This window comes from Opisthocomus hoazin, chromosome 21 (assembly GCF_030867145.1).
Source record: "Opisthocomus hoazin isolate bOpiHoa1 chromosome 21, bOpiHoa1.hap1, whole genome shotgun sequence".
In the NCBI taxonomy this organism is placed as follows: Eukaryota; Metazoa; Chordata; class Aves; order Opisthocomiformes; family Opisthocomidae; genus Opisthocomus; species Opisthocomus hoazin.
In genome coordinates this window covers 12,938,808-12,964,373 of record NC_134434.1, presented here as the reverse complement: position 1 = coordinate 12,964,373, position 25,566 = coordinate 12,938,808, and the positions used below count along the sequence as shown (strand labels likewise).

General features: G+C 38.8%; 1 protein-coding gene across 1 annotated transcript in view; it reads right to left on the bottom strand.

Annotated features, from left to right (window-relative positions):
• Positions 1-1,601: 1,601 nt before the first annotated feature.
• Positions 1,602-25,566, bottom strand: part of FOXK2 (forkhead box K2) — a 48,396-nt gene continuing 24,431 nt past the window's right edge. Inside the window, exons 2-9 of the mRNA XM_075440865.1 lie at positions 16,179-16,373; positions 13,272-13,419; positions 12,690-12,836; positions 9,552-9,745; positions 8,555-8,730; positions 7,234-7,530; positions 6,788-6,997; positions 1,602-3,793 (exon numbers count right to left, since the gene is read on the bottom strand). Coding sequence (XP_075296980.1) covers positions 3,597-3,793; positions 6,788-6,997; positions 7,234-7,530; positions 8,555-8,730; positions 9,552-9,745; positions 12,690-12,836; positions 13,272-13,419; positions 16,179-16,373 — 1,564 coding nt within the window. The 3' untranslated portion in view covers positions 1,602-3,596. The remainder of the gene's footprint in view (positions 3,794-6,787; positions 6,998-7,233; positions 7,531-8,554; positions 8,731-9,551; positions 9,746-12,689; positions 12,837-13,271; positions 13,420-16,178; positions 16,374-25,566) is intronic.

The following is a 25,566-nucleotide window of genomic DNA, read 5'->3' as shown; positions in this document are numbered from 1 at the left end:
GGAAATTAAATCAAGATACGAAGCACAGATCTGAACGCAGATTGCTGAAACCGAAAGTTCCACTTTTGTATTTAAGTCATAAACCCCAACATTTTAAAATGAACCCGTGTTGTAACAACCATGCCAGGAAAGGCAAAGTCTTCCCAGTTTTGCCTCCTGTGCAGCAATCTGTACTGTGAAGTGGTTTATGAAGCAGAAGTGCCTTTGCAGGTATCTTTTGGAATTAGCATGGTACAGGTATTTACCAAAATTAGCAAAATTAAAAATGGCACAATAATGACTGCTACCACTGTGGTAAATGCACTGCCACGCAGGCAGAGGCGAGGCAGCAGCTCAGAACTGAGACTAACCACACCCATCAGAAAGCAGTCGTCTTCCACGCCACTCCAGCCACAGTCCCCTCTCTGTTTTGAAGGCTCAGTGTCGCTTGGCTGGGTCATGCGGTTCCCTGCGGCTGCCAATACAGGGGCCAGCACGAAGGCAGAGCTGCCGTGTCCAAAGGCACGAACACCCCACTGCCAGGAGAACGTGCTGCCGCCCGCCCAACGCTGCCGGGACGCGGGGCAGGGCCACGTGCAGCAGGATCAAACCAGCGCTGGGCGGGGTGGCGAGGGGCACTGCATGCAAGGGACAGAACACGCCGGCCACCGAGATGAACACTGCTGTCACTAGAAGCAGACTCGCGCTTAGGGCTGCCGGATGTTAGAATTCTGAGTCTTTCTCAAAGTAACTTTAACGATTGCGCAAAAGCTGACTCTTAACAGAAAGCATGCTGAACAGGCAGCCTAGAGGAGCACAAAAGGAAATAATACCATGCATCATAAAACACAAGAGGTACCTGGGAAGGTTACTTCAATTCCTAAAGAGAGGTCAGATCCCTACGTACATGAATCACCAGAAGGAATTTTCCACTTGCAAAAGAAAGATCATATTGACTGTGGGAGTCCAGGATGATCAGCACTTAAGACCAATTTAAGAAAGGTCACGAGCATCACTTCAGAGGCAGCAGCGTGACAGGAGTGTCCTTCAGCCTTTGCTATTACACGGTAACCATTGCTGTATTAACAGTGGGAAGCACATAAATGCATAGACACACCAGGGAACAATTTTGTTTCAACAACCCCATGACTCAATTTAGTAAGACCTAACACATAAGACGGAGAAGTCTGCATTAGTTAAAGGCACTGGAGATTATCCCGTACGAGCATTCTTCAGCATCACCAAACGTACGGACAAGCATCTGTTATTTTTGTGTAGGAACATACGCAGTTTTCTCACAGAGCACAGCTTTTCCGAAGGGTTTATCCCTCTGAACGCAGGCACGTTCTTGCGCCAAATTCCACATGCACCAACAAGTATGAAGCAGCACCACGTCACAGAGTCGGGACCCAGACCGTATCCTGGCCTTCCCTTCTGCCCAGGAGGACAGCACGTACAGCTTGCCTACCATCAACTGACAGCAAGGATCACCCTGGCCTGCTTGGGCTGATACCGCTTCCTTTGGCGCTGCCAACATAAATTGGATTAATCACCCCAAAATATACATCAGTATTTCAAACACACTTGTTGAGTAATTTCAACTTAATTTGCTGAATAAAATTTAATTTTATTTAAAAAAATCTTATACACTATTATTCACCTAGCCCTAGCTGTGAACAGATTCTCACTTCTGAAAATAAACCACATTCTAGTCAATTCATTCAACACCAAATTAAATTACTAGTACTGGATTTTTTTTTCTTTAAAAAAGTATGTTAAAACTTTACTTTTTTTATTTTTAAAACCTCTAAAGAAAACGTTGCAATTTTACAGAAATGTTTCTTTTCAGGTTATGCTTTTTTTTAAAATGCCTGTTATAAATTCAGCTTGTGTGGAGTTTTTTTTTTCATACTTTTTTAATATGTATTATCTGCAGAGACATTGTAACAGTTCCATTTTGTGGATGAACACAAAACTTGTACAGATTTCTCGTATTTGGTCTTTAGGTAAATAGTTCCCAAAAGCTGCCTAAATGAACCACTCCAAACTGTTCAGTCCATCATGAAAATACAGTTTTTCCTTTCATAGTGGAAAAGGAAATATAAATAATGCATCATTATTACAGCAAATGACAAAAATCAGATTCAAATTAAGCCAACTATCTAGCTTCCACTCACCTTACCGCATGAGGAAATAAGACATTACTGTGAATTAAAGACTGAACAGCAGCCTTACGTTTAAATTTAATTTTGAAATGTAAAGTGGAATCTATTACCACAATTAAAGTGAGAAATTACCAATACATTTTAAAATGTTCAACTGCAGAACACACACTGAAAACAAAATTATTATAATAATATGGTAGCCACTGTTAGAAAACCACAACAGCTGCTCTGAATGGAGACCCCAAAAGGTCAGTGTATGACATCAAAAGTGTTACGGAGAAACTGGTCAGATTAATTTCTACTGATGGGTGTTTAAGCTTAAAAATATTGAATATACCTCTGACAAGATAATTTTACTCTCTTTTTAAAAGGACTTGTGATAAAGAATTTTATCTTTCTAAATGAAGAACAGTCTGTTATCTTAAACATACACAATATTAAGCGAGACTCTTGTTTTACTTTAGACTGGAAAAATATGCCAGGGACAGTCAAAGTCAACACAAAGTAACAAACAGCAAAAGGTAGCAGAAAGAGAAACAGATAAGTGCAGCTCTGGTCAAATTCATAGCAGTTCTTTACGTCAGTTAACGGCTCATTTACATTGTAATTTCTAATCAGTTACATGCAAGCCCAAAGAAGCATTTGATCACTACACATGGTAATAAAATTTGATTAAATTTATCAGGCAACTGCTAAAATATGAAAATTTGCAGATGTAATAAAGTAGCTTTATCTGAACTTTAACAGGACAGACAAAAGTAAATCATTCCGTTGGTTAAAAAAACCCTACATTCAGTTTTTTACCAAACAAAATTTCACATGAAAAGTATTGTGTGATTCCAAAGTTTCCGGAGTAGAAATGGAGTGATTTGAAATGTCAAAGACCCCATTATTTTGCAAAGAAATGAAAATACACCTCAAAAATTTCTAATTCCACATGTGAACAACAAAATACTGCATATCTACCAACAACTGCATCGGGTAGGTCATTATGAAAGGCTAGCTGCCAAGATGTAGGAAATGGCTCCTTGCCTCTGTTCCCTTTAAGGATATACAATCGTTTGAAACCAGTTCACACTAAGCGCTTATCATGCTGCCGTTACACTGAGATACTCAGTCCTTAAAATAATCTGATAAAGATTTTTTTAAAGCTGCAGCCCTCCCCAACACTGTACTTCTCAGTGTACACAGTTCAGTAGGGGGCAGGGAGGAGCGGGGGTCACAGCCTCTGGAACAAGATGTTTTGCAGTTTGACTTTAAATTACCAAGTTTTAAGGCCACCTGTGTTGGTTTTGTTTTCAGTGCTGAAAGTTGAAGTCTGATCACAGGGCCCCTTTCCCCACTGCGTGAGAACATGTTCCAACATTTTAGGTGTTATGTTTAAGTGTCTCCTTTTGGCACCATGGAGTTTATTTTTAAAAAAAAGAAAGAAAAGAAAACTCCCCTAAGTTTCTAGTTCTGGCTGCCTTTATCACTCACTGCCACAGACGGGGTGTCCACGTTAACAGCTATGACTATGCTCTCTCCATCTTCTGTTTTGATACGTTTGAGTTCCTGCTGTTCTGACTGGTCTCCGTTCTGGCGCTTTGTTGGAAGAGATGCCGATGCAGATGCATGGGTTGCTAACATATGCAAAGGACTCGCAGCAGCTGTGAAAAGATAAGAAGAACTTCAGCACCCTAATCCTTGTCAAAACAGATGATACTGAAAGAAAACTTCCATTTTCATGAAATTGATGAATTCTTTTATTTGTACTACAGGGAGTATTAGCGATCCCAGCTGAGATTCAGCTCCAATTGTTTAATCTTTGTACAAACCTGAAAGACATTTTCTCAAATCACTCAAAACTCATGCAGATTTGGACAAAGGTGGGAGAGAAGGGAAGCATCTCCATTTTGTCAATGGGGAGCTGAATCAGAGAAAAGTTAAGTGACTTAAAGCCAATTTACACCGTAGTTTGTGACAGAACTGGGAAGCGAATTCAAAATCCCTTTTCAGCAGGTTCTGGCCGTGTCTCCAGATCACTGCAGAATGCATTACTTGGCCTAGAAGGAGAGCAGCGCCATGACATATTCACCTGTGGCCCTAACTTATTTAAGAAAAGCTACGCAATTCACCCAGCCATGAGATGCAGACGACTCAAGGAACAATTCCTCTTTGACAGATAATGAGGCATTGACCCACAATGTACAGAAAAGGCAGTGCTTTAACAAGTAGTAGTATTAAGAAATGATGTATTCGATTGAAGTGCACAACTGAATTAGATCAACAAAAGCGTATATAGTTCAAACATCCCATACAAGATTTTGATCTTTCTCATTCCATGGAAGAGATAGTACAAGTCACCGTTAATGAGCGAGTACAGTCCTTCAAACCTCCCAAGCCATCCAGAGGTTCCTTCCCTCTACTTGTTAGCAGTCTGTTTCTCAGTATCAACCCTGACTTCATTAAACCAACATGTTCATTGCATTCTGTGAACATTTATCTAAACATTACCAACATTATCACCTGCTTTTTCCACACACAAAGCTCCCTGTCTTCAGCACCCCCACTTTGCTGACGTTACTACAGCATTCCCTGCTAGTGAAGATTAAACATGAAGTCCATAAGGAATTCGTATTTGCTAAACTTGTTATATTTGTTCTTGGTAAGCTATCCTAGAGAATACCTGGAATATCACCTCTGCATGTAACCAAACTTAGTGTTTACTGGTGGAAAAAATACTTCAGAAAATACTAACCTGATGCAAAAAGCTTCACTGCAACTGTAAAATAAATAATTCCTGTATCTCAAAATAAATAGTCCCTGTATCTCAACAGTCCTCAAACAGTTCACGTTCTGTTAGAAAAGCCATTCCAATTTCTGAATAGATGCCATAAAGACAGTTACTTCTAAATAAAATGCCTTACTGCAAATTTATTGTTGCTTACATAAAACCCTCTTCTTCAAACATGCATTAAGACTGTTACTGCATTATTCACTCTGGGGTCTGTTTAGTAGAAAGAGACTTGCCGGCTGCAGCCACAACTGATATGTGGAAGCATGAAATACACAGAAGAACAATGATGCCTGAAATCTACACTAAAATAAAAATAAAGAATCTCTAGTTACATGATTTTTTTCTGCAGTAAGAGACCTGAGCTTATTTTGGACTTCACAGCTTTCAGTTAGACTGACAGGTAGTAAAAAGTGCTGCCAAGCTGTTTTGTTGAGAGTAAGATCTGAAAGCACCTTCTTACTACAAACAGAAAATGTTAGAAGAAGAGTAGTTGCTCTGGATTTCTTAGCTTTCAGATTGCATAGATCTTCTTTCTTCAAAGACAAACACATACACACACATATGCATGTGAACACAGCCATACGTAGATGTATGCCTGTGAACGCGGACGTATTCGTAGACACATACAAACAGATCTGTATTTCTGCAGGCCTAGTTCCCCCTTTAGATGCTTTGCCTGAGAATTACTTGCTTTCTTGCTGGTTGAGGAGCTACTGTAACAGAGAGACCAGGACCTGGAATACACCTCATTCGCTGTTTAAAAAGTGAACAGCTCATGAGATATTTTAAGCCCAGGAACCTCAGAGTGAAAACTCCCATCACTGTAAGTGCACCCCTATCACACACAGTGAAATCATGAGAAGCACCACAATTGTACTCCTATGTTCAGATCCATTTCTTAAAATATACTTTTCAGTATATTTCATGTGACTCGTGGCTCAATTCATACTCCCCTTCTGACAAAAAAAAAAGTGCATATGAAATCTGACAGTGATTGTTTTTGCTTTACTTATGCTGGAAATGAAGTGGAAGCAGACACAACAATGACCTATAAATGTCAGTAATGGAAAAAGAGTAAAAAGGAAACAAAGCAGATAGCTTCTTTTGTCATAAAATATGTTTACGGAATAGTTTTAGGCTATCGTTATATCAACTTATTTACATGCATTTCTGCTCTGAAGTCTTTCCAGTGAATTATCTCAGCATCAGATAACATCTCAAAGTGAAACTGTATGAACAAGCTGTACGCACCTGCAAAGCAAACCAAAACTGAATGTTCTGTGAACCAGTGTGAATATACGAAAATTATGAAAAAGTGCTGCTACCCACTCAGAGCACTGAGTCCGAGAGGGGAAAAATGGTTTTCAGACAAGAAGAATCTCAAAATCTTACAGAATTTTTGTCATTTTTAGTACAAGTTCAATAAAAGCAGAATAAAAAGTAACAGTTCAAAATGCCAACCCACAAACAAGTTCTGTCTTGTTTTCCTGTTAGTTAGCTCTTGACAAATCATCTGGGGAGAAGTTACCATTTTGATGGCACTGTTTTACAGGAACTTCTTTTAAAACTTGTTAATATCCTGGGTTTAATGAGGAGGGAAGACAGGTTGTCACCACTAAATACATCCCTATAATGACCACAAAGAGAAAAAATAGCTGTTCAGGTAATCATCAGTGAAGAGAAACACTGGTTCTTAACAGCAGGGAGGAACAACCCCTTAACAAGGCTGTAATCTAAATCTTTTCTAGAACGTGGTTTTCAGTATAACTACAAAAGACACGAGAACACAATTAAAAAATTCAGAACTGGTCATTTTTAGGTTTTAACACGTACAAACAACAGAACATCTTGACACAACACGTACCAGCGTTGCCCTGTCCTTGTATCGCAGTGGTGATAGGTACTATGTGCGTTCCGTTCTGCGTTACAGTTTTTATTGGTAGCTGGTGTTGACCTAGAGGTGCCTGTTGCACTATAGTAACTGTCTGTAAGGGTGTGGTCTGAGATGTCTGAATGATACGACTAGCAGCTCCGATTGTAGCATGACTAATAGCAGGTATAGGCTCCACTTTAACTGAAAAACAGAAGATAAAACATTGTTAAAAACAAGCAAGTGTTAAAGAACCATTTGTTTTCACTCAATCAACCATCAATGAAAAAGTATACCATTTTATTACTCGCTCTGACATATCTGAGACATTGTGATGCAAAAATCTTCAGTTTCAGCCAAACATTTCAAGCATTCATCTGGAAGTAAGTTTCCTCCTGTAGAAAAGAGCTAGCAAAACAACTAACCCCACAGATTCTCACCTTTTACTTCCTTGTGGTCTCCATTCTCTTGAGGTTCTACCTTGGGCTGGGTTACCATCGCAGCTTGCGTGACTACCGCCTGTCCAGCTACAGTGTAAGTGTTTGCTGGTGCTAATCCAGTCACATTTGTGACAGACACAGCTGGTATCTGGTGGACAACATGCACTGTCTGAACTACAGGCTGCTGGGATGTTGATGTTGTCACAGGAGTTGCAACAGTGTAGGTGACAGGTTTAATAGTTTGTGGTAGCTGCCGTTGTACAGTAATTAAAACTGGTTGGCTAGATAGAGGTGATCCTACCAAGAAAGAGATAAAAATTAGACGCCAACTTTAATTATTTCTTTTAAGCCAGTTCTTTTTAACTTAACACTAAAGCCTCAGAGGATTAACGACCTCCTTCACTAATGCCTGAAAGATCCAAAAGATAAAACCGGACAACGAAGATTATGACAGATGGCTATTTCAAGCCACTTATTCAAGGCAAGTTCTGTATTAGCTCCGTAAGATCCATACACCATTTGGGCAAAAGCCCCCCAACTCCCCTCAAATGCAGCTATACTATCAAAGCTATATGTAATACTCCTTTAGTAAAACTCCTTTCCATAGAGGGGAGCATCTATGTGCTGTAGGTGTTGTGTGGAACATGTCTCCATTGGCAAAACTCTCAGCTTCCTAGCCTAGGGAAAACCTGGTGTCTCTGCTTGCTTGCCTTTGCCACAGAACGGTCACTGGCACTTCCGTAGTAGCAGAAAATCACAAAGAAAATGGATGGCAAAAGTGTATAAGCTAAAGTTATTAAGCAAATGCACCCTTATCCCATCATGCCTTATGCTCTTCCTTTTTTTTCCAAATAGGAAAATTCTGATCACGCAAATTTACTCTCTCTCTCTTTATCCTTCCAATTCTTCTTATGCCCACCTTTGAAAGGATGACACGACCACAGCTGCATGCAGGACATTTGCTTATTTCTGTACCCCATGTAACCTGAAGTTCTGGGGTTTTTTTCTAAACCAGAAAGAATATATTTTGAAAGGAAGTGACAACTGTTACAAGACAGTACAGTCCTATACAGAACAGCAGCACCACCTCTGCTCAGTAACGCAGTGATCAAGGGTGCTGGAACAGCACACAGATAACAGTCCGCACGCACGCAAACAGAATGTGCGTGGCATGTCTACGTGTTTATCAAAGATTTGCTATAAATGTTAAAAGGGTTAAATATTTACTGGGTTTTTGGTGTACATGTGAAGTCTTGGTAATATTTATATATTAGCCCTCTCCCACCTCCAACCCCCAAATGCTCATTGCAGGATTCCTCACCTGGGGCACTCTGTGCAAATCGCGCTTCTTGTATTACCGCTAGTTTTGGCTGGATAGCACTAGGCTCAGGTTCCATCGGGACTGGAGATCCTTCCCTGGACAGACTCTCGGGGGTCTGGACTCCACTGGAGTGCGCGGACAACACTCCAGAGTGATTAGGTGAAGCTGGGGCACTTCTGTATTTAAAAATGAAAGCAGCAGCTGGTGTGTTTTAACTTCTGTACTGCAAAGACAGTGGCCTTCCTCTAAAGAGACCATAACACACGCTGCCCACAGGAGGGCACCTCTGCCTGCTGGCAAGGACAGTTACCACCCAAAGCAGTTCTGGTGATCTTATAGAGCTTCTGTTATACAGGAACAGAATTTAAAGTAAACTTCAGGTATAATTAAGGGAGAAGTGGTGGCTGGACGCCTTCTCAGGGAGCCTCTCTAAACAATCTGTGAAACATAAACATTTCTTCTGGTGGAGAAGAATGATGAGCAAATCTCAGCTTACAGGGCAAGTAATACAGGATCGGCACCAGCAGAAAGGCCATAACTTTACAGCGGGAATAATTTAAACCCCCGGATTTCCCCATCATGAATTGTGCTTGAACATTATCAAGCTAAATGCATAATTGTCATCTCTAAGTTCAATAACATCATAGCTGGTATTCAATAATTTTCTTTGCAAACAGTTTTAAAATGCAGTAGATGGCAGTTAGAAATTAAAAGTATAATTCTGCAATAAAACCCCAAATATACAGCAAGGCTTGCTTACATTAACAATCTGATAGTTAATTATGCAAACTGAGTCAGTTCTTTAAACACTAAAAACAAGCAATAAAAACAAGCCTAGTGGTATGTGGCAGCCTCCTAGTAAATCATACAGAATTCAAACACTGAGTTGGGATGAAATTAAATTACTGAACTTGTGACTGTATCCAAAACTATCAAGTCTGTATCAGCCTGAAGATTAAACAACAGCCATAGTCTTTGTTCATCTGTTTTTCCTTACCTAGAAGAGAGTGGTCCCAGAGGGGTTCTAAAGCAAGGTACTCCCCTAGGCCGCCTTTTCCTAAAAGCCTGCTCTATTAATTTGCTTTCAGAGGCAGGGTCTATCCTCCAGAATGAGCCTTTGCCTGGTTCTTCCTGGGAACGTGGTACTTTGATGAAATAACGATTCAGAGAGAGATTGTGACGTATTGAATTCTATGGAACATAAAAAAATATGTAGAATTCATGTAACTTTTCCAAGTCAGAATGTTGCCTACTGCAGCAGTTTGTGCTATAGGAGACTCGGGGTTCAGCTCTTAAATTCCTTAATTCAACAGAACTTGGAGCACTACAAAGGCAGTGCCATACACCTGAAAGGACTCTTGCATTTTTTCAGATCTTTCCCAACAATTAAAAAAACAGTATGTTAATGCGGCAATAACAGGAAACCCATTTAATTCTGTAATGAGAAACACGGTGATTGCAACAAACTGTTAGCACACTACAAATACTTGTGCTTAATGCAGTGTCAAAAAAAAAAAAAAAAAAAAAAAGAAAAATTATCAGTCTTCATATACCACCCTTCCCCAGGTGTCAAAGAAAATGTCAGTTCATCCTAGGAAGGCCAGTAAAATATAGCATATACTGATTCTGATCTTATATGGTAATCCTGTTACTCTTCTACAATACAGAAAGAAAAGGTTAAATTACACAAATTCCAAATGCAGCTAGATTGTTGGAAGTTCATCCACAGTCCAGTCTGTCTCAACAAAGGAGCCAAGGATTTAGTGTGTCTAGAAAAACAACAAATGGCAGTAGGTCCTAAAACAGCTCTTCAGCAAGATCTTCATTACTGCACTCTCATTTGCACACTCCTTTATCCTCACTTTGCTATAACACACATAAGTCTTCAATCAGAGAGATACAGAAAACTGCTAACACCCGGAAGTGGATGTATCTACGCTTGGCTTTGCAAATGTCCCTCTCTTTTTTTAAGATATAAACCCAAAATCTCTCCAAATATTATCACCAAACAAGAAGAAAATAAACATACATACTGGAACACTTGTCAGGGAAGAGGGGAAAAACGGAGAAAAAGCTTTATGCTAACAAAAACTTTTTAAAATTTGCAAAATCAAATGCAAATCCTGCTCCAATGTCTGAGTTCACGACCTTGATGGTAAGTTTGGAAAACTTAAAACAATTATAACCATGTATGGTTTCTTAAATGCAAACTGATGAAACCAGAAATGGTTTTTCCTGCCAAAAATTGAAACAGAACTAGGAAGATGCCAAGAACATGTTTATAAATTGTATTTATTTCTCCATATGCTAGAATAAAAGAGTAGATCCAAAAGTACCTGCTAAAATACGTTCACAAAGAGTAGTCTTCCAGTCCTCAACAAAATGAGACTCTTATATAATAAAGGATATGAATACCTCAACACTACTTATTAAGGTATAGGATTTGGATACTATACACATGTATGTACTCTATCTTTTGAATAATATGCACATCTATAGCCTCAAATAGTATATAAAACATCTATCATATAAGTCATCCTAACTGTAATCTAACACCTGATGGATAAAGCGAGCAGAGCTATTCATACATGAGTTACACCTGTTCGTCTTACAGCAGTGCCTTATATGACCAGTGACTGAATAGCATCTAATTTTCAGCTTTTCTAATTTTTTTTTTATGAATAGGTGCCAATTAATTACTCCAGAACATACTATGTCTGCTGTGTCTACCACCTTGGTTTTGTGAAGCATTATACATCTAAATACACACACTGTTCTAAGGCAGAATTCTTTAACCACGCATTACAATGCATGCGCATGTTTGGTTCCACGATGCTTGCATAAAGAAGCATTACACACACAGATATTCAAGGTATTTCAGAATAGGAAGCAAAAAGCCCACCAACATTTTATAAACAGAATCTTGTTGCTAGAACAGATCTGTTAGTACGACTGCAGCCAGGATTCTGCACCGCTCATGTGTGAAAGGGAAACAAAATTCTTAGAGACTTCCCAGCCACAACAACAGCTAAGCCCTTTACTAGACAAACCATAGCAAAAAGTTAGGAACAGTCACATTCCCCACTAACCTTGGAATTCCTTTAACAGCAATTCAACTTTCATATAGGCCCTATGACAAGTATGTGATTAATATTTAAAAATCTATTCCTCTACTGAGAAGGCACATGTTCTTTAGTATTCTACTTGTACCACAAGTAGAGTATTAACATTGCCTTACTTTTCCCCTCCCCCAGTCTCTCCAAATTCTACTTCCCTGAAAATAACTTCAGGGCATGCCTCTGTTGCAGATCATGGCTGTGCTAAGCAGCAACACAGTGAAACTGATACTCCGTGCTCGACAGTGCAGTCTGAATGTTACACGGGCAAACTGGCCAGTCCTGCTAATTGTGCTCCTCTGTCCTTTGCTGAAACTAAAAACAGCAGCAAAGGCATTGACCCCTTATGCGTATCTGGAGAGACTATGCCAGACTGATTCACACTCGGTTAGTCATCCTGGCAACTGCTGAGGCTCTGGTCTTTAAAAATGAGAAGAAAGCAGAAATCAATTCTATAGAATTGAAGGGTTTGGTCTAACTCGGTACAGAAATGACTAATTTCATAAATATACTATGTTGCACAAATAAAAGAGGACACATAATAGTGCAAGATAATGACAGATAACACACACTTGTTCCTTCACCATATTTGCATGGTCAAGATCATAGTTCTGAAATAAAACTGAACTTGTAACATCTACTGTCTTAATTTTATCTCAATATAACAATACAGATGTTTACACAGTTGTAAGTTACAGAACACAACTACACTTCTAGATAGCATGTGTATATTTAAATACACAGTGCCAATTGTACTTCTCTTCTCCCAATGTCTGTATGTATCCCTCCTAGAGGCTTAGAGAATACTATTCCATGAATAAAGCAATGTTTCAAATACAGAATAATGTAAATTGCCTACTTTGTTGGAGAACTTACAATCTGGAAAAAGATACCACGCTCATTTGACAAATTCTATTTATGCAGGGCTGTTAGGCTCACCAATTGACTTCTCACAACCATTTATAGCTGCCAGTATTACTCACACCTAAAAAAAAAAGCATTCCAGAAATCAAATTTACCTGCCAGCCCTTGTCTGCTGTCCTGTAGTATGGATAATTTTTAGTTATGTGCGTATAAATTCCATTTAGTGTAAGCTGCTTATCAGGTGCCATTGTAATTGCTTGTACTATTAACTGTGCATAGGAGTAAGGTGGCTTAGAGTCGTCCTGTACAAGAAAAAGAAAAGTCTGCATCAGCAAACTTTAAAGATACACACAGCCCTTTCTAAATTAAAAGTTACAAAACACAATTAACTTAAGACACTTTTGGACGACAAAACCTTGAAGCAGAAAAAAAACTAAGACAATTTTGCTTTTCTGATTAGCAGATTTTAAGATAACATTAAAAATTCGGAGAAACAACAGTAAAGAATTGTCAACAGCCTATGAACAGAAATATAACTAAAAATACATACAGACGCTTCCCCAAAGGGAAGAGAGGTCAAAATAAATCTCACATCTAATCACAAAATCCTACAAATTGTTTTTAAAGTCTGTAATGTTACATTATGACTTAGCACATACACTTTAGCAAACAAAATTTCAGAAGTCTTACATTCACTTAAGATGTAATTTATGGGTTTGATTTCAAACCATGTTTACCTTTGGGCTATCTCCACCTGATGCTTCCTTGTCATTTTCTGACTGTGAATTGTCAGCCATTAAATGTAGGTCAGACGGTATTACACGACTCATTTTGTACCCTGAAGAGCCTGCACCACGGGGGCTAGATGGGCAGGAATTTGCAGCACTGTAGAACATAAAAAGAAGATCCTACTATTTTGTTATACAGTATATCACCACATTACGTCTAGTCAAAAAGCTCTTACTGCAGAAAAGGCCGCTACCAGAGCTTCTAGACTGCAGTTCAGGGTCTGTCAGTATTTCCATTATAAATCCCATCTTTCAAGCCTTTCTAACTCCTCCATGGGAATTAAAATCACTGCAGGAAGAAACCTGTCAAATGAAGCTCAGGCTTTCCTCCTCAAAGGAAAAAGGATTAACTGATTTATTAGGTTGTATTGTATTTGTGTAAGATTTACCAACAGAAAAGTCCACTTTAACTATGTAAGCAACCACAAATTTTAAGACGCTCACTTAAAAGAAGAAATACATCTTACACGAAATTTCTGCCTTATGCTTGTGTTCAGTCTGCTCAAAAAATATCAACTGCTTTTTGCACATTTGAGAAAATATAGTGAGCAGTGAGTGAAAAAAGTTTTGATTCTCATTTAAATCTAAACAAACATTATTTTAAGTGTTTATAGGTATGCGCACATGCCTACACACATATATGTAAGAATCATAAATTTATCTATAAATGGGATGCATCAGCACTCAATCATCTAATCCAATGCAGTGTCAGGCCAACAGAGCAGATGCACTGCTACAAAGCAAACGATAGTGCCTAACAAATGCAAGAAGTGGCTGTTGATACCTCACATTTTGCTATCCATCACAGAAAAACACAGATAAAATCACACACAATTTCACTGTAACATCTTTCTGACGGTTGTCCCCCTGCCTTGCACAGTCCACAGGAACCACGGCTGCACAAAGCCAGTTTTCTTCTACAATTTCCATTTAGCCAACAGGAAAGAGACGGTCAGTGGGTGATGTCTGCCCCCTTCCCCCAAAAAATTTTGTCAGTTCTCTACAAGGACGTATACTTCTCAGCAGTTCATAGTGTGACTGACTGCAGCAGAGTCCTCAGAAATTCCAAAAAAGTTAACTAAAAATTAGAATGACAAAGCCTGCTGTGCCCCTAGAACCGGCCTTATCTCCAAAGACAATCTTTAGCCTAACTTGAATCTGCAGTTCAAATTATCGAGTAACAAATAAAGCTAAAGAATGTTATTTAGATTAATACAATAAAGCTTTAATAAATTTACATCTGCCAAGTTTTGTGTGTCTGCCTGGCCTCTCAAGATTGTTGCTGCCTCTCTTTTTATGTACAGAAACAAGGCAGGCATTGTAGACTGGGCAATATTTATAAAAAAAATATTCTTCAAGTTTCACATCACAAGAAATCCACCAACAATTTGCTACTAGCGATATACTATACAAGGGAGATTGGATTTTTTAAGTGTTGTATGGAAGAATCTTTGATTAGAGCCAAAACGTGTAACTAATTTATGTTTTTAAATATAGGTCACTGCTGTTCTATGTTTTTACATATCAACTGACAACATCCCTCTACTGTGCTCACTTTAGCATATATTGACAAAGCGACACATATGGTATAATCAAAGCAAGTTTACAAGTCTTCTACAAAACAGGATGATTTGAAAAGAAACTGTCAAGCGTTGCTCTCAAAATAGACTAAAAACTGTCGTCTTTTTTGTCTTTTGTGTAATAAACTATATTCAACAGGTGCATGCAAGCCCTGAAGAGAATTACAAAAATTCATAGTGAGGCAAAGACTGCGGTGAGATATGTGATATTATCTGAAATATTTATGAGCTCTTCTTTCATTTCTTGGGCAAGATATGTTTTCCCTGAATTTTAATAAGAAAGCAAACCTGTTATACAGTCAAGTCTAGATCTCTTTTCCCTCTACTTCCACCATTTATATAGATCTCATTAAACACCACAATACTGAGATCAAGATCTTGGCAAGCATGAAAGAAGTCAATTATCCTTACATTCAAATTTCATTAACAAGGTCTACATTTTTAAAAATCGAGGATTAACAGTCCTTCAGTCAAGTGAAGATACAGGACTGAAGAGGGGAAGAAAAAAAACTTTCAAAAGCCTGTATGTGACTTTGAAACACAACTTTCAGTGCCTTTAAATGAAATTTGTGCTCCTGAACTTTCCACAAATCTTAAAAATTGTATCTAAACTAGTTTTACCTGTTTGTGAAGACAGCTCGCTTACGTTTAATTGAGTTTGGCCCCAAATACCAAGTCAGACAGTGGCTACAGTTACTGAATTAACTAGCGCAAGTAAAACACACAGATTAACCTCCCCCGCAGAAGACTTCCCTACACTAAACTCTGCATCTTACACCACATTTTAAGTAAAATGTCTGTTTACTTCCAGCAATGACAAATCAATAACAAATCTTCTGGGGTAAGGAGATATTTCCACACTAATGATAACCAAAAAACGTTGAAGATAAACTTCAGGGGGACAGTGACTATCCGAATGCTTAAAAATGGTATGATTTAGACTTATCTCATTTAAAGTGTTGCCACAGGCATGCAAGAGTAAAAAGCAATCTGAATCATCTGGAACGCAAGAAAAAAAGATATGCTCCTTTGCTGTTCTAAGAATGCCAGGCTCCTGAGCAAACTGTTACACATTTAATGTATTAAATTTGAATATTAAAGGCTGTTCATGCACCTGTCTTATTAGTTAGCAGAATGGTGGTTTCGTCCAAGGCAGGTAAACCCGAGCTTCAATTAAACTTTCACCACAAAAGCACAACACTTAAAACGAATGAGAAAGTTGTCTCCAGTCTGTAACCATACATTGCCCTATATCCAATCCGCAGGGTTTAAATACCTGATAGTTCCTGTGGGAGAAGGGAGAGGGCTGATCAGGTGAGCCATGTTGTCTGGAATGTTTATTGTTAAGGGAGAGATCTGCGGTTGCACAGGCTTCACTGGGGACTCCGGGGCCTCCTGTTTTTCTCTCTTTTCATTGGACAGAGCTGTGAATGTTATCTTGATGTTTGTGCTGGGAAACCTGAAAGTACAGCTGAAAAATAAAAAACAAATATATAAGCCACTTATTTACAGAATGTAAGACTTTCTGCATCACTTGTATGTATCACCTAATCTTATTTAAAAATGAAAAGATACAGTATCTGATGTAATTACCTGCAACCACCTTCGTTTCACAGATCATACAGAAAGAGCAATGTGACCAGAAAGAGATCCCCAAGTGAGCAATTTTAAAATTTGGAAAGAAATACAAGCAAACGCAATTCTTTGTAACAAGGGCAGTTTATGTGTTGTCTCTAAACTTCTTGAGGCTCATCCTGATCTTGCAAGCATCCCTAAAAGAAGTACTATTTTGAAGACAAAAGGCTATTATTTTATAATGCCAAAGAGCAGCTTTGGCAAATAAGCAAGTAGGTCCATGATATCAAAACTAATCAAGAGCATAAACGCTGGCAAATTTGATGTCTACTCAGTTTCACAGACTGGCCTAACAAAAATATTTGGTTTCTTTTTCTCTTCAAATACTTATTAAACACATATCAATCCTAATTCTGACCATTTAGAGGATATTGCTGTTGTAGTACTACATTCAAACATCTTTTTTCAGAGCTGAATATATGAGCTGATTTCAATAAATTGCCCGTTTTTGTGCATTACCAAAGATTGCATGCCCAAATTTAAAGACTCATTGACAAATTAACAATGTGCAATTGTTTAAAAATTTGGAAAGTAAAATACAAAGCATGCACCTTTGAGTATTTTCTTTCTACATCTCTGTATATAGCATTTAGAAGTTAATCCAATACACAGAACAGGCTATTTATAATGTCTCAGTAAATAAACAGATTGAGCAAACAAGGAACTTAATTTTCTCTCAACAAAAGCATCCATAAAAATACAGTTCACATAACTTTACTATCTCCTCTTTCCTAAGCTGTTAGACTATACTTGGCACCAAGCCCACAATTGTATTTACACACCTCTTCCACATGATGAAAAGAAATTTCCAACGACATAATACCCAGAAACAAACCTTAGAAAAAAGATTTTTTTTTTTTTTTTTTTAAGTGATTCTAGGTAGATCTAGTTTTATAAAGAAAGGAAACAACAGCATGCCAGAACAGGCCAAAGAAACATAGCTATGAATGCAAGATACAGATGGTAAACAAAAATGATCATTTTTCAGGAAAAGTATGTTACACATAAAAGTGATGTAAGAATTGGAAGGAACACTCAGCTGTGGAGTAGCCTTAAAAACACCGACTCTCACGTGTTTTGGTTTTTATTTCTTAAAATTAATCTAAGGATGTTTATAGAGCAAAGGCAGCATTTGATTTTCACTGTTTCTTGCCACACACACCGCAGTGATTCTTTTTTCCTACAGTCCACACCCAAGAACCAGGAAAAAGAGAAAGAATCAACAATGACCTTCCTTTTCTCTCAAGTCTTACTTCTCGGTATGGACCATGTCCGAATTTAACAGACGACCTATTTCTGAAACATGCTCAATGTACTAAATTAGGAACAGAATCTATGCCAAAAACCTGCACATGTATTTCAGCAAGAAAGTTAAATGGACCAGTTTCTGGGTTAGGTGGTTTTTGGAGGGTTTTTTAAAAATATCTTCAGTAACAACTAATTTCTTTGCTTTTTCCAGTAGGAAGTATTTTTTACTTATATTGTTTTAGTGACAACTGAAAGAGGTCCCAGCTGTTTTGCTAATAAAAATTTTTTCTAAGCATTTCAGTTCATCAGCAATAATGCTGACAACACTACTCCTCAAGTGTATGCAAAGAGGGTAGCCAAAGGCATCCTTTTTGCTAAAGACTAAATAAAAATCCCTGTGAGAAAGTGAACAACATCTGTTTGACATAGAGATAGAGACAGGTTTAAATTTTAGTCACCTGCTCTATGTACTTTATAAGGCTATTCCGTATCCGCAAATTTAACTTCATGCTTTTCAGACAAAACTTATTTCTACTTAAGAAAAACATGGGAACAACCGGACACAGCTTTAGATGCTCGTTCACTGGTTAGATTTCTTATTACCTAGTAAAAAAACACCAGTACATAATCATGAGCAACCAGAGTCCTACAGTGCAGGGGTGGGGTAAGGATGGGGAGGAGGTAGATCTTCACAACTTCAACACAAGTACCAGAAATACGGAAACACATATAATGCATCCTCGACAATTCCTCCAATATTCCATGTAAGTACGCATATTAAAACATGTCCCTTATTACAATATTGCACTACCTTAAGGCATTCTCAGCCCTGTGGGCATCTTTTTGCAAAAAAAGTAAGTGCAGCTTACTCGGATAAGACTAAAGCACAGACTTCAAATTATAGCAGAGACATGGTACTCTGAAATGTCACTCAAGTTTGGAAAAAAAACAGAAGACATCCCCAAAACCAGGAGCTTTGACTCATCAAAGGTACTGTATAGGTTATACACGTGCCAGATAAACTTGGAACTTACAGTCAGGAACTGTATTAAAACCTAAAGGTGTTACTGTTACAGTTTACAACATTTCACACGCTGAGCTTGCAAGGATTGTGTTATTAATGGAGACACAATATACTTACAAATCACTGTCTGGTTGGAACATGCAAACACCTGAATATTATCAAAAGACCACATCTGTCAATTGATTCGTATTTGTAAACGGAGGGGTTTTTTTAATAGAAGCACACTTTTTATAGCTGGAATTCATCCAAAAAGCATAAAAGAGTGTATAATAACAGATTTTCTGAATAAACTGCTTTAATGCAAATATATTATGTCTACTTCCAAAATCAAAGTAAGAAACATGTTCGAGTTTGATTAGAATCAAGTTGTTTTTCGCTTATTCTTTAGTTATACAATGAACTAAACAAAAACCACAGCACACCCAGAGGGAGAGAGCTGATCAAACATTTAGTCTACAACAAGCTGAATTTTATTTTACTCACTGTTTAAAGTGTTTACAATAGTTTCACGATGTGCTACCACAGGACGGTTGCTATAGAAGAAACTCACGTATACAACCCACTTAAAATAGGAAAAAAACGAAAGAAAAAAGAGTAGTTTTGCAAGCTGCCACTCTACACCTCATCTACTCAACTACCATTCTTCGTTTCTGGGGTGATGCCATTTGGAGTAGGAAATCGCACAGAGCCACCAACACTGATCCAACAGATTCCTAAAAACAAACGTTTACATATGATGAAAAGTGTGTTAGGTATCTCAGTGATGAAAACAAACAGCACAATTTTGCTGATGTGCCAGTATTGTATCTTATGTATTTCAAACAGCTATTCACAGTATCCACACTTCAATAATTTTGTGTGTTTGTTGATTATGATGTGTACTTGCATTGTGCTTTCTACAGAGCATCACACAGGAGGACAGACAGCGTGTGATCTAGGGAACTGCAGCACGTCTCACAACCAAAATGCAACTCATGATCCCAATTAGTCTCTTTTTAAAAGTTCATTCTGGGTTGACTATTGGGAAACAGACAAGAAGCATCAACGCATTTCGAACTATTCACTAGAAAACTCTTACTGTCTCTACAGCTCCCAGCAAAACGGAGAGGTACCGATCTAGGGACTACCTCTAAAGAGTTCAGCAACTTTGTCGGGTGCCAGGTAAGTGTCTGGTGGAAAATGCAAAGTCCAGTTTTGTCATATCTGTACTTCTAATATTTTCTCACCTCCTCTCAGCAGTTCTGTTTGTACTGCAGGGAAAAGCTATTTATACACTTGTAATTCTGCCTATACGAAAACACCACCTCATTGAAAACAAGGAATTCCGTCCTGTCTCCATCTGGGGAGTCAAAACACAGAAGTAGGAATTCAATTTCCTCCCTTGACATAAACCCTGCTGTAACACTCAGTGCCTCAGTGCCCTTTGAATTATTCAGTTTTAATTGTCTTTTAGGAACCAGGACAGAAATTGGACAGAATCTGCCGTCCTACTGTTCTTTTATCAGCACCTCCAGATTCTACATTCGAATAGATTATAGGGGTTCGGCACTAACAACCTCCTAAGTCATAGCAGTTACAACTGCATAGTTCAATTCTTTTACATGGACTATGACACTGAAAACCAGTTAACTGAAGGATCCTCTTATATTTTAAACAGATCTAAAAGAATAGCAAGGTGAGATTTTTCAAACACTCTTGTTGATTCACTGATAGAGCTTCAACTTTTTACAGTAAAAAGGTAAGACCCACAAAAAAGAACTGAGTCAGCATCTGGGAGATGGCTTCTGTCAATTCTGGACTTCAGGTACTTTTAACACAAGCATGGGCAACAGTGTAATTCACCTCAGTGAGAAACTGAGGTAATTAACAACACCTGGACCACTAAACAGACCTTCTGCAACTTAGTTTTCTTTGACAGTACAGTAGGCCAAGATGCTGCCACTCGTATTTCCTTCTCCTCCCCTATCTTGATCAGTGAACTAACAAAAAACCATGGAAATCACTGTACCTCTAGCAATGTCCTCCCTCCCACGGAAGGGAGACTTGAAACTAATCCCTCTTCCAGTTCCTCTTACCTACCTACTTATGGTCTTTCCCCATCAATCTAGTAAAAATGATCCTCACAGCCAATAAATTTATTTATACTTCTGACAGAAGATACGCACACTTTGAAGCTTAAGTCACAAGTAAAATACTGCAGTGCACATTTCCAGGCCCACTTTTGATTCAACCGTATTTTAAAAGTCAAACAAAAACTGTTTTTTCACATTATTCAGATAGAACCACAGAGAAACTGAGTTTGGAAGAGACCTCTGAAGATCTCTAGCCCAATCTCCTGCTCAAAACAGGGCTAACTTCCAAGTTAGACCAGGTTGATCAGGGCGTTGTGTAATTAAATTCTGAAGCCTTCCAAGAACCCAGGTGGGCAATTCATTACTGCAATTAGCCACTTAACAGTGAAGAGGTTCTCATTTGTCCAGGTATAATTTCTTAGCTGCAACTTGCTACAGCTGCTCATCAACAAGGCCAGGTTGCATGGGGCTTTGAGCCCCCTGGTCTAGCAGAAGGTGTCCCTGCCCATGGCAGGGGGATCGGACTGTGATGACCTTCAAGGTCCCTTCCAACCCAAACCAATCTATGATTCTGTAAGCGTCCTCAAACTGTGAGCCTCTCAGCATAGCCTGGCTTCATTTTTTCTATAACCACCCTTTAGGCAGGGAAAGACTGCAATAAGATCCACCACTGGGCTCCTGCGGGCGGTGGGGGTGTGTGTGTGTGTGGAAATTGAGGTCATTTAACTTCTCCTCATACACTGTATGTGCCAGTTCCCTTAGCATCTCAGCAGTCCTCCCCTCACCTCTCCAGCTTGTCACCAGTTTTGTTTGTATGGGGCACCCAAAACCAGACACCATTACCGCCCAGTACAAAACCAGCCTCCACCATCACAAGGGTGCACTGCTGAAACACGTACAACCTCCTCTCCCCCAGGATGCCCAGTCCGCCTCTGCAGAGCCGCTCCCCAGTCAGTCACTCCCAGCCTCTCCCAGTCTCAACCCCAAAGGCAGGATTTTACATTTGTCTTTGCTGAACTTGACAGGGTTCCCTTCAGTGCGTTCCTCCAGCTTGTCAGTGTCCCTCTCGACACAACCCTGCCCTCCAGCATATTAACCGTTCCCCACACCCAGTCTGGCATTCTCTGTGACCTGCAATGGGTCCTCCTGTCCCATATCCCAGGTCACTGGCAAGTTACAGCCCTGACCCCAATGCTACAAGGTTGGAAAGCCACACAAGGGCACCACTTCCTCCACACCGTTCTACGTAACATCTGTAACCGAAATGTAAGACCAGCACATCAAAACCAGGTGGCATTCAGGAGTCCACAGGAACATGGTACTTGGAAATTACAATTTGTACGACTTCCTGCTAATAGGTACATTTCAGTAGGCAAGAACAAGGACCACAACTTCATCTTTTCTCCGTTTGCTGCTTCATTTATTATTGATTTCATCACAATGGATTATTCACATTAATTCTAAATTGCACTAGATCTAGCTATTATTTTTTAACAGATTTTCAAATAAGTAAGGCTTAAAAGATGAGTCTTTATAAAAACAACTAGAAATACCATAGAGGTTAAAAAAAGCTCAAAAATTTGAAGTCCAATTACATTTCAGTAATTTCAGTCTTTGTAAAGTCTGTGTATTGTGCCTTCATGTCCTGAGAAAAAGGTGCATCTCTGAAGAAAGAGCTGAGCTCGGTTCCTCGCACAAATCAAGCTGACACACGCACAGACTAGGAAACCTGTACAAAGAGATGCAACTCCATCTTGGAGATACCTGAAAGAAGTAACTTTTGTTAGGTTGGAGAAAAGCAATGATTCCCATACCAAGGAGAAAGTGACTGCTTCGCTCAGCCTATCCTTTTCCAAGGGAAACGTAATTACATTTAGTAACTTCCTCATCTTCTGAATTTTATACCAAAAGGTTTCTGATTCTTCAACACCAAGAGCAGGCATTACTAAATTACTCCCATTCAGAACTTATTTTTAAAACTTTGGGCTGTGTTTCATTGAACTGGAAGTCAATACTGCAGTCCATTCCCAGAACACAATCATCATCTTTAGACCTAAACAGAATCAACAAAACCAAAACGCATTACAAAGACAAACTGAACTGAGCTGCTCCCAAGCAGGGTCAAAATTCTAACGTAACCTTAAAGTACCCAGCAGTTAAAAATCCAGGTTTCCAAACTAACAATGAAGGCAGACATATAAATCCATCCAAATAGTCACAAAATTAAATACCTGCCTGAAAACTCCCAGCACTGAATGATTACTAATAAAGTATAGGATATTAAAAAAAAAATTCACTATTTTTTGGAGTATTTCCTTGACTCTTTAGACACTTTCAAAACTCAGATTTGTTCTACAAAGTCTTTTCTAGGATTACATAAAGAAGTGCTGCTGCAAACTTACTCATAATAAGAAAAATGCTGAGAGTATAGGAAATTTTACAGTGGATACACTGAAAAAAGGATGACCCAGTACATTATAACACTAATCAGATCATAATTATTTTCTTATGTCTGAAACAGAGAGAACTTTCTAAATGGGCAATTTTTATGTAGCTGCTTGTTCATCTACATGAGGTACAACCTAGTGCTCCTATCAGAAATATTAGCTTTAACATTACACTTGTGAAACTTTCTACATTGTTGGTAATAGACAAAAGGAGTATCTGTTTTTCTCTATCAATTTTTAAGGAAAAGAATTTTTAAAAAACTTGCCTCTAAAATTTATAGTAAAGAAACATAAAGTCCTACTCCTCCACTAGCTTTCTAAAAAGGAAGTTTTTAATCCTCTTCTGCTTGCAGTTGACCACACCCTGTGCAGCAATGTGAGAAACTACCCCAGGAGGAACACAGCATCACTTCCTACAAGTACATGTACACATACACATAGTGCTAGGATGGATTCCTCCTCCTCCCTGCCTCCACGGTTTTAAACTAAGTCTTCATTTGGCTAATTTACGATAAATTTACATTGAATTATGTTTGGCCATTACTAGTCAGGATGCTTCTAGAGGTTACCCCAAAAGCAACTGCCCTTTAAAAAGTGGCAGCTTTCTCCTCTGGGGAGTGAATCATGACCTCGCGTGTGTTCCCCTTAATTCTTTGTATCCTTTGCAATTGATTACTGTTGACCAAAGATCAATAGTCGCAAAGCACGTCCCCCACAAACAGGAAATGTGAGGGCTCTATAGCAAGCTCGACCTTCAGTATCACAAGGAACAACACACCCTCGGATTTTTAAACCGGCAATTAAGACTTTTTGTCTAAGCAGTGGGCACACTTCTCACAAGTATCTGTGTGTTTTTCAGGTGTGTAATCACTGTCCACAGAGTGACATAAAGCACTATGAAAAAATACCCTAAAGAAAAAAAAAATATCACTGATCTATCTATTTATACATTCAAATGTCTTAAGATTCAAAAGCAAAGACCCATGCATTATCAGAAGTGATGAAATATTGCTGTAGCCTCACGCTAATTCAAGTTGGTCAACAAAATACTTCTACCAAATCCTAAGCAAAGGCTGGAAATATGATCTAGTTGTAAACGAATGGCTCCCCCACAGGAAACCTAAGTTACATACTTCCCTACTCACATTTTAGCAAGTGCGTAAGAAGTACGTAAAGTTGTTGGTATTCATTAAAGGAATGGTGCTAACCCGCTTTCAGAAGGATCTGGAACAAGCCTGTCTGCGTCAAAAAATGATCCTATGACAACAGAATATGGATGACGACAACAGGAACATTCCTGAATCACTAGCAGCAAATACAAACTCAGTAATAAACACAAGTTCTTGTTCAGAATGGTGTTCAATTCTTTCCCACTCAGAAAGCTAACTTCATAAGAAACAACACATTTTTAACCCTACGTTCACAACAATTTCTCTAAGGGCATTTAAAAGTAGAGACTGAAAAAGACATGTCCTGAAGTTGTTCAACTACAGCAAATTTTGCTGCACATGTAAATGATTCTATTAACAACTGCAAGCTGATCTCACCCCTCCCCTGCATTATCACACTACAGAAACAAGCATTAACGAAAGTGCTACTACAAACTTGCAGAGGTTCTTGCTTTAGCAGTCAGACATCTCATTTTCTTCATATACCAATCACACAAACATTGGTATTGATCGGCAGTAAAAACATATAGGTTATCCTACAGCCATGGAAATGTGCTATGGTTAATTAAAAATACGTATCTCATAATTACAAATTCCCACTGCATTCTCCTCTTAAAGCGTAAAATATTTAAACCAGCAAGAAGGGGGGGGGACACACACACACACACACTCAAGCCCCAAAACCTAAAGAAATTCAATACAGTAGCCCTGCACAAGCTGCAGGAACTGAGAAAGAAATTGGCCTGCAGGCAAGAATGTAGGCAGCAGTTACTGTAGAAACCAAGTTCTTCGTTGCTTTTCTCTAAGCAAAAGAAAGACACAAAAGAGCTGGAAAACAGCGATCGATGGGAAGCAGCTTATAAAGCTGCTTGTCACATCTGCTGCAGGAAAACCAGACACTAATTCATTAAAACTGCTCATGTAATGCCTCTGGAATTTGAGGCTCCCCAGCCTGTGAATACAAAAGAAACTCCGCCTATGGAAACACTGCATTTTCGGGTATTTAGCATCTCTGTACACAAAAGCCGTATGCAGAGTCAGGTTGTGTGGTCTCTATCCCTAAATTTTG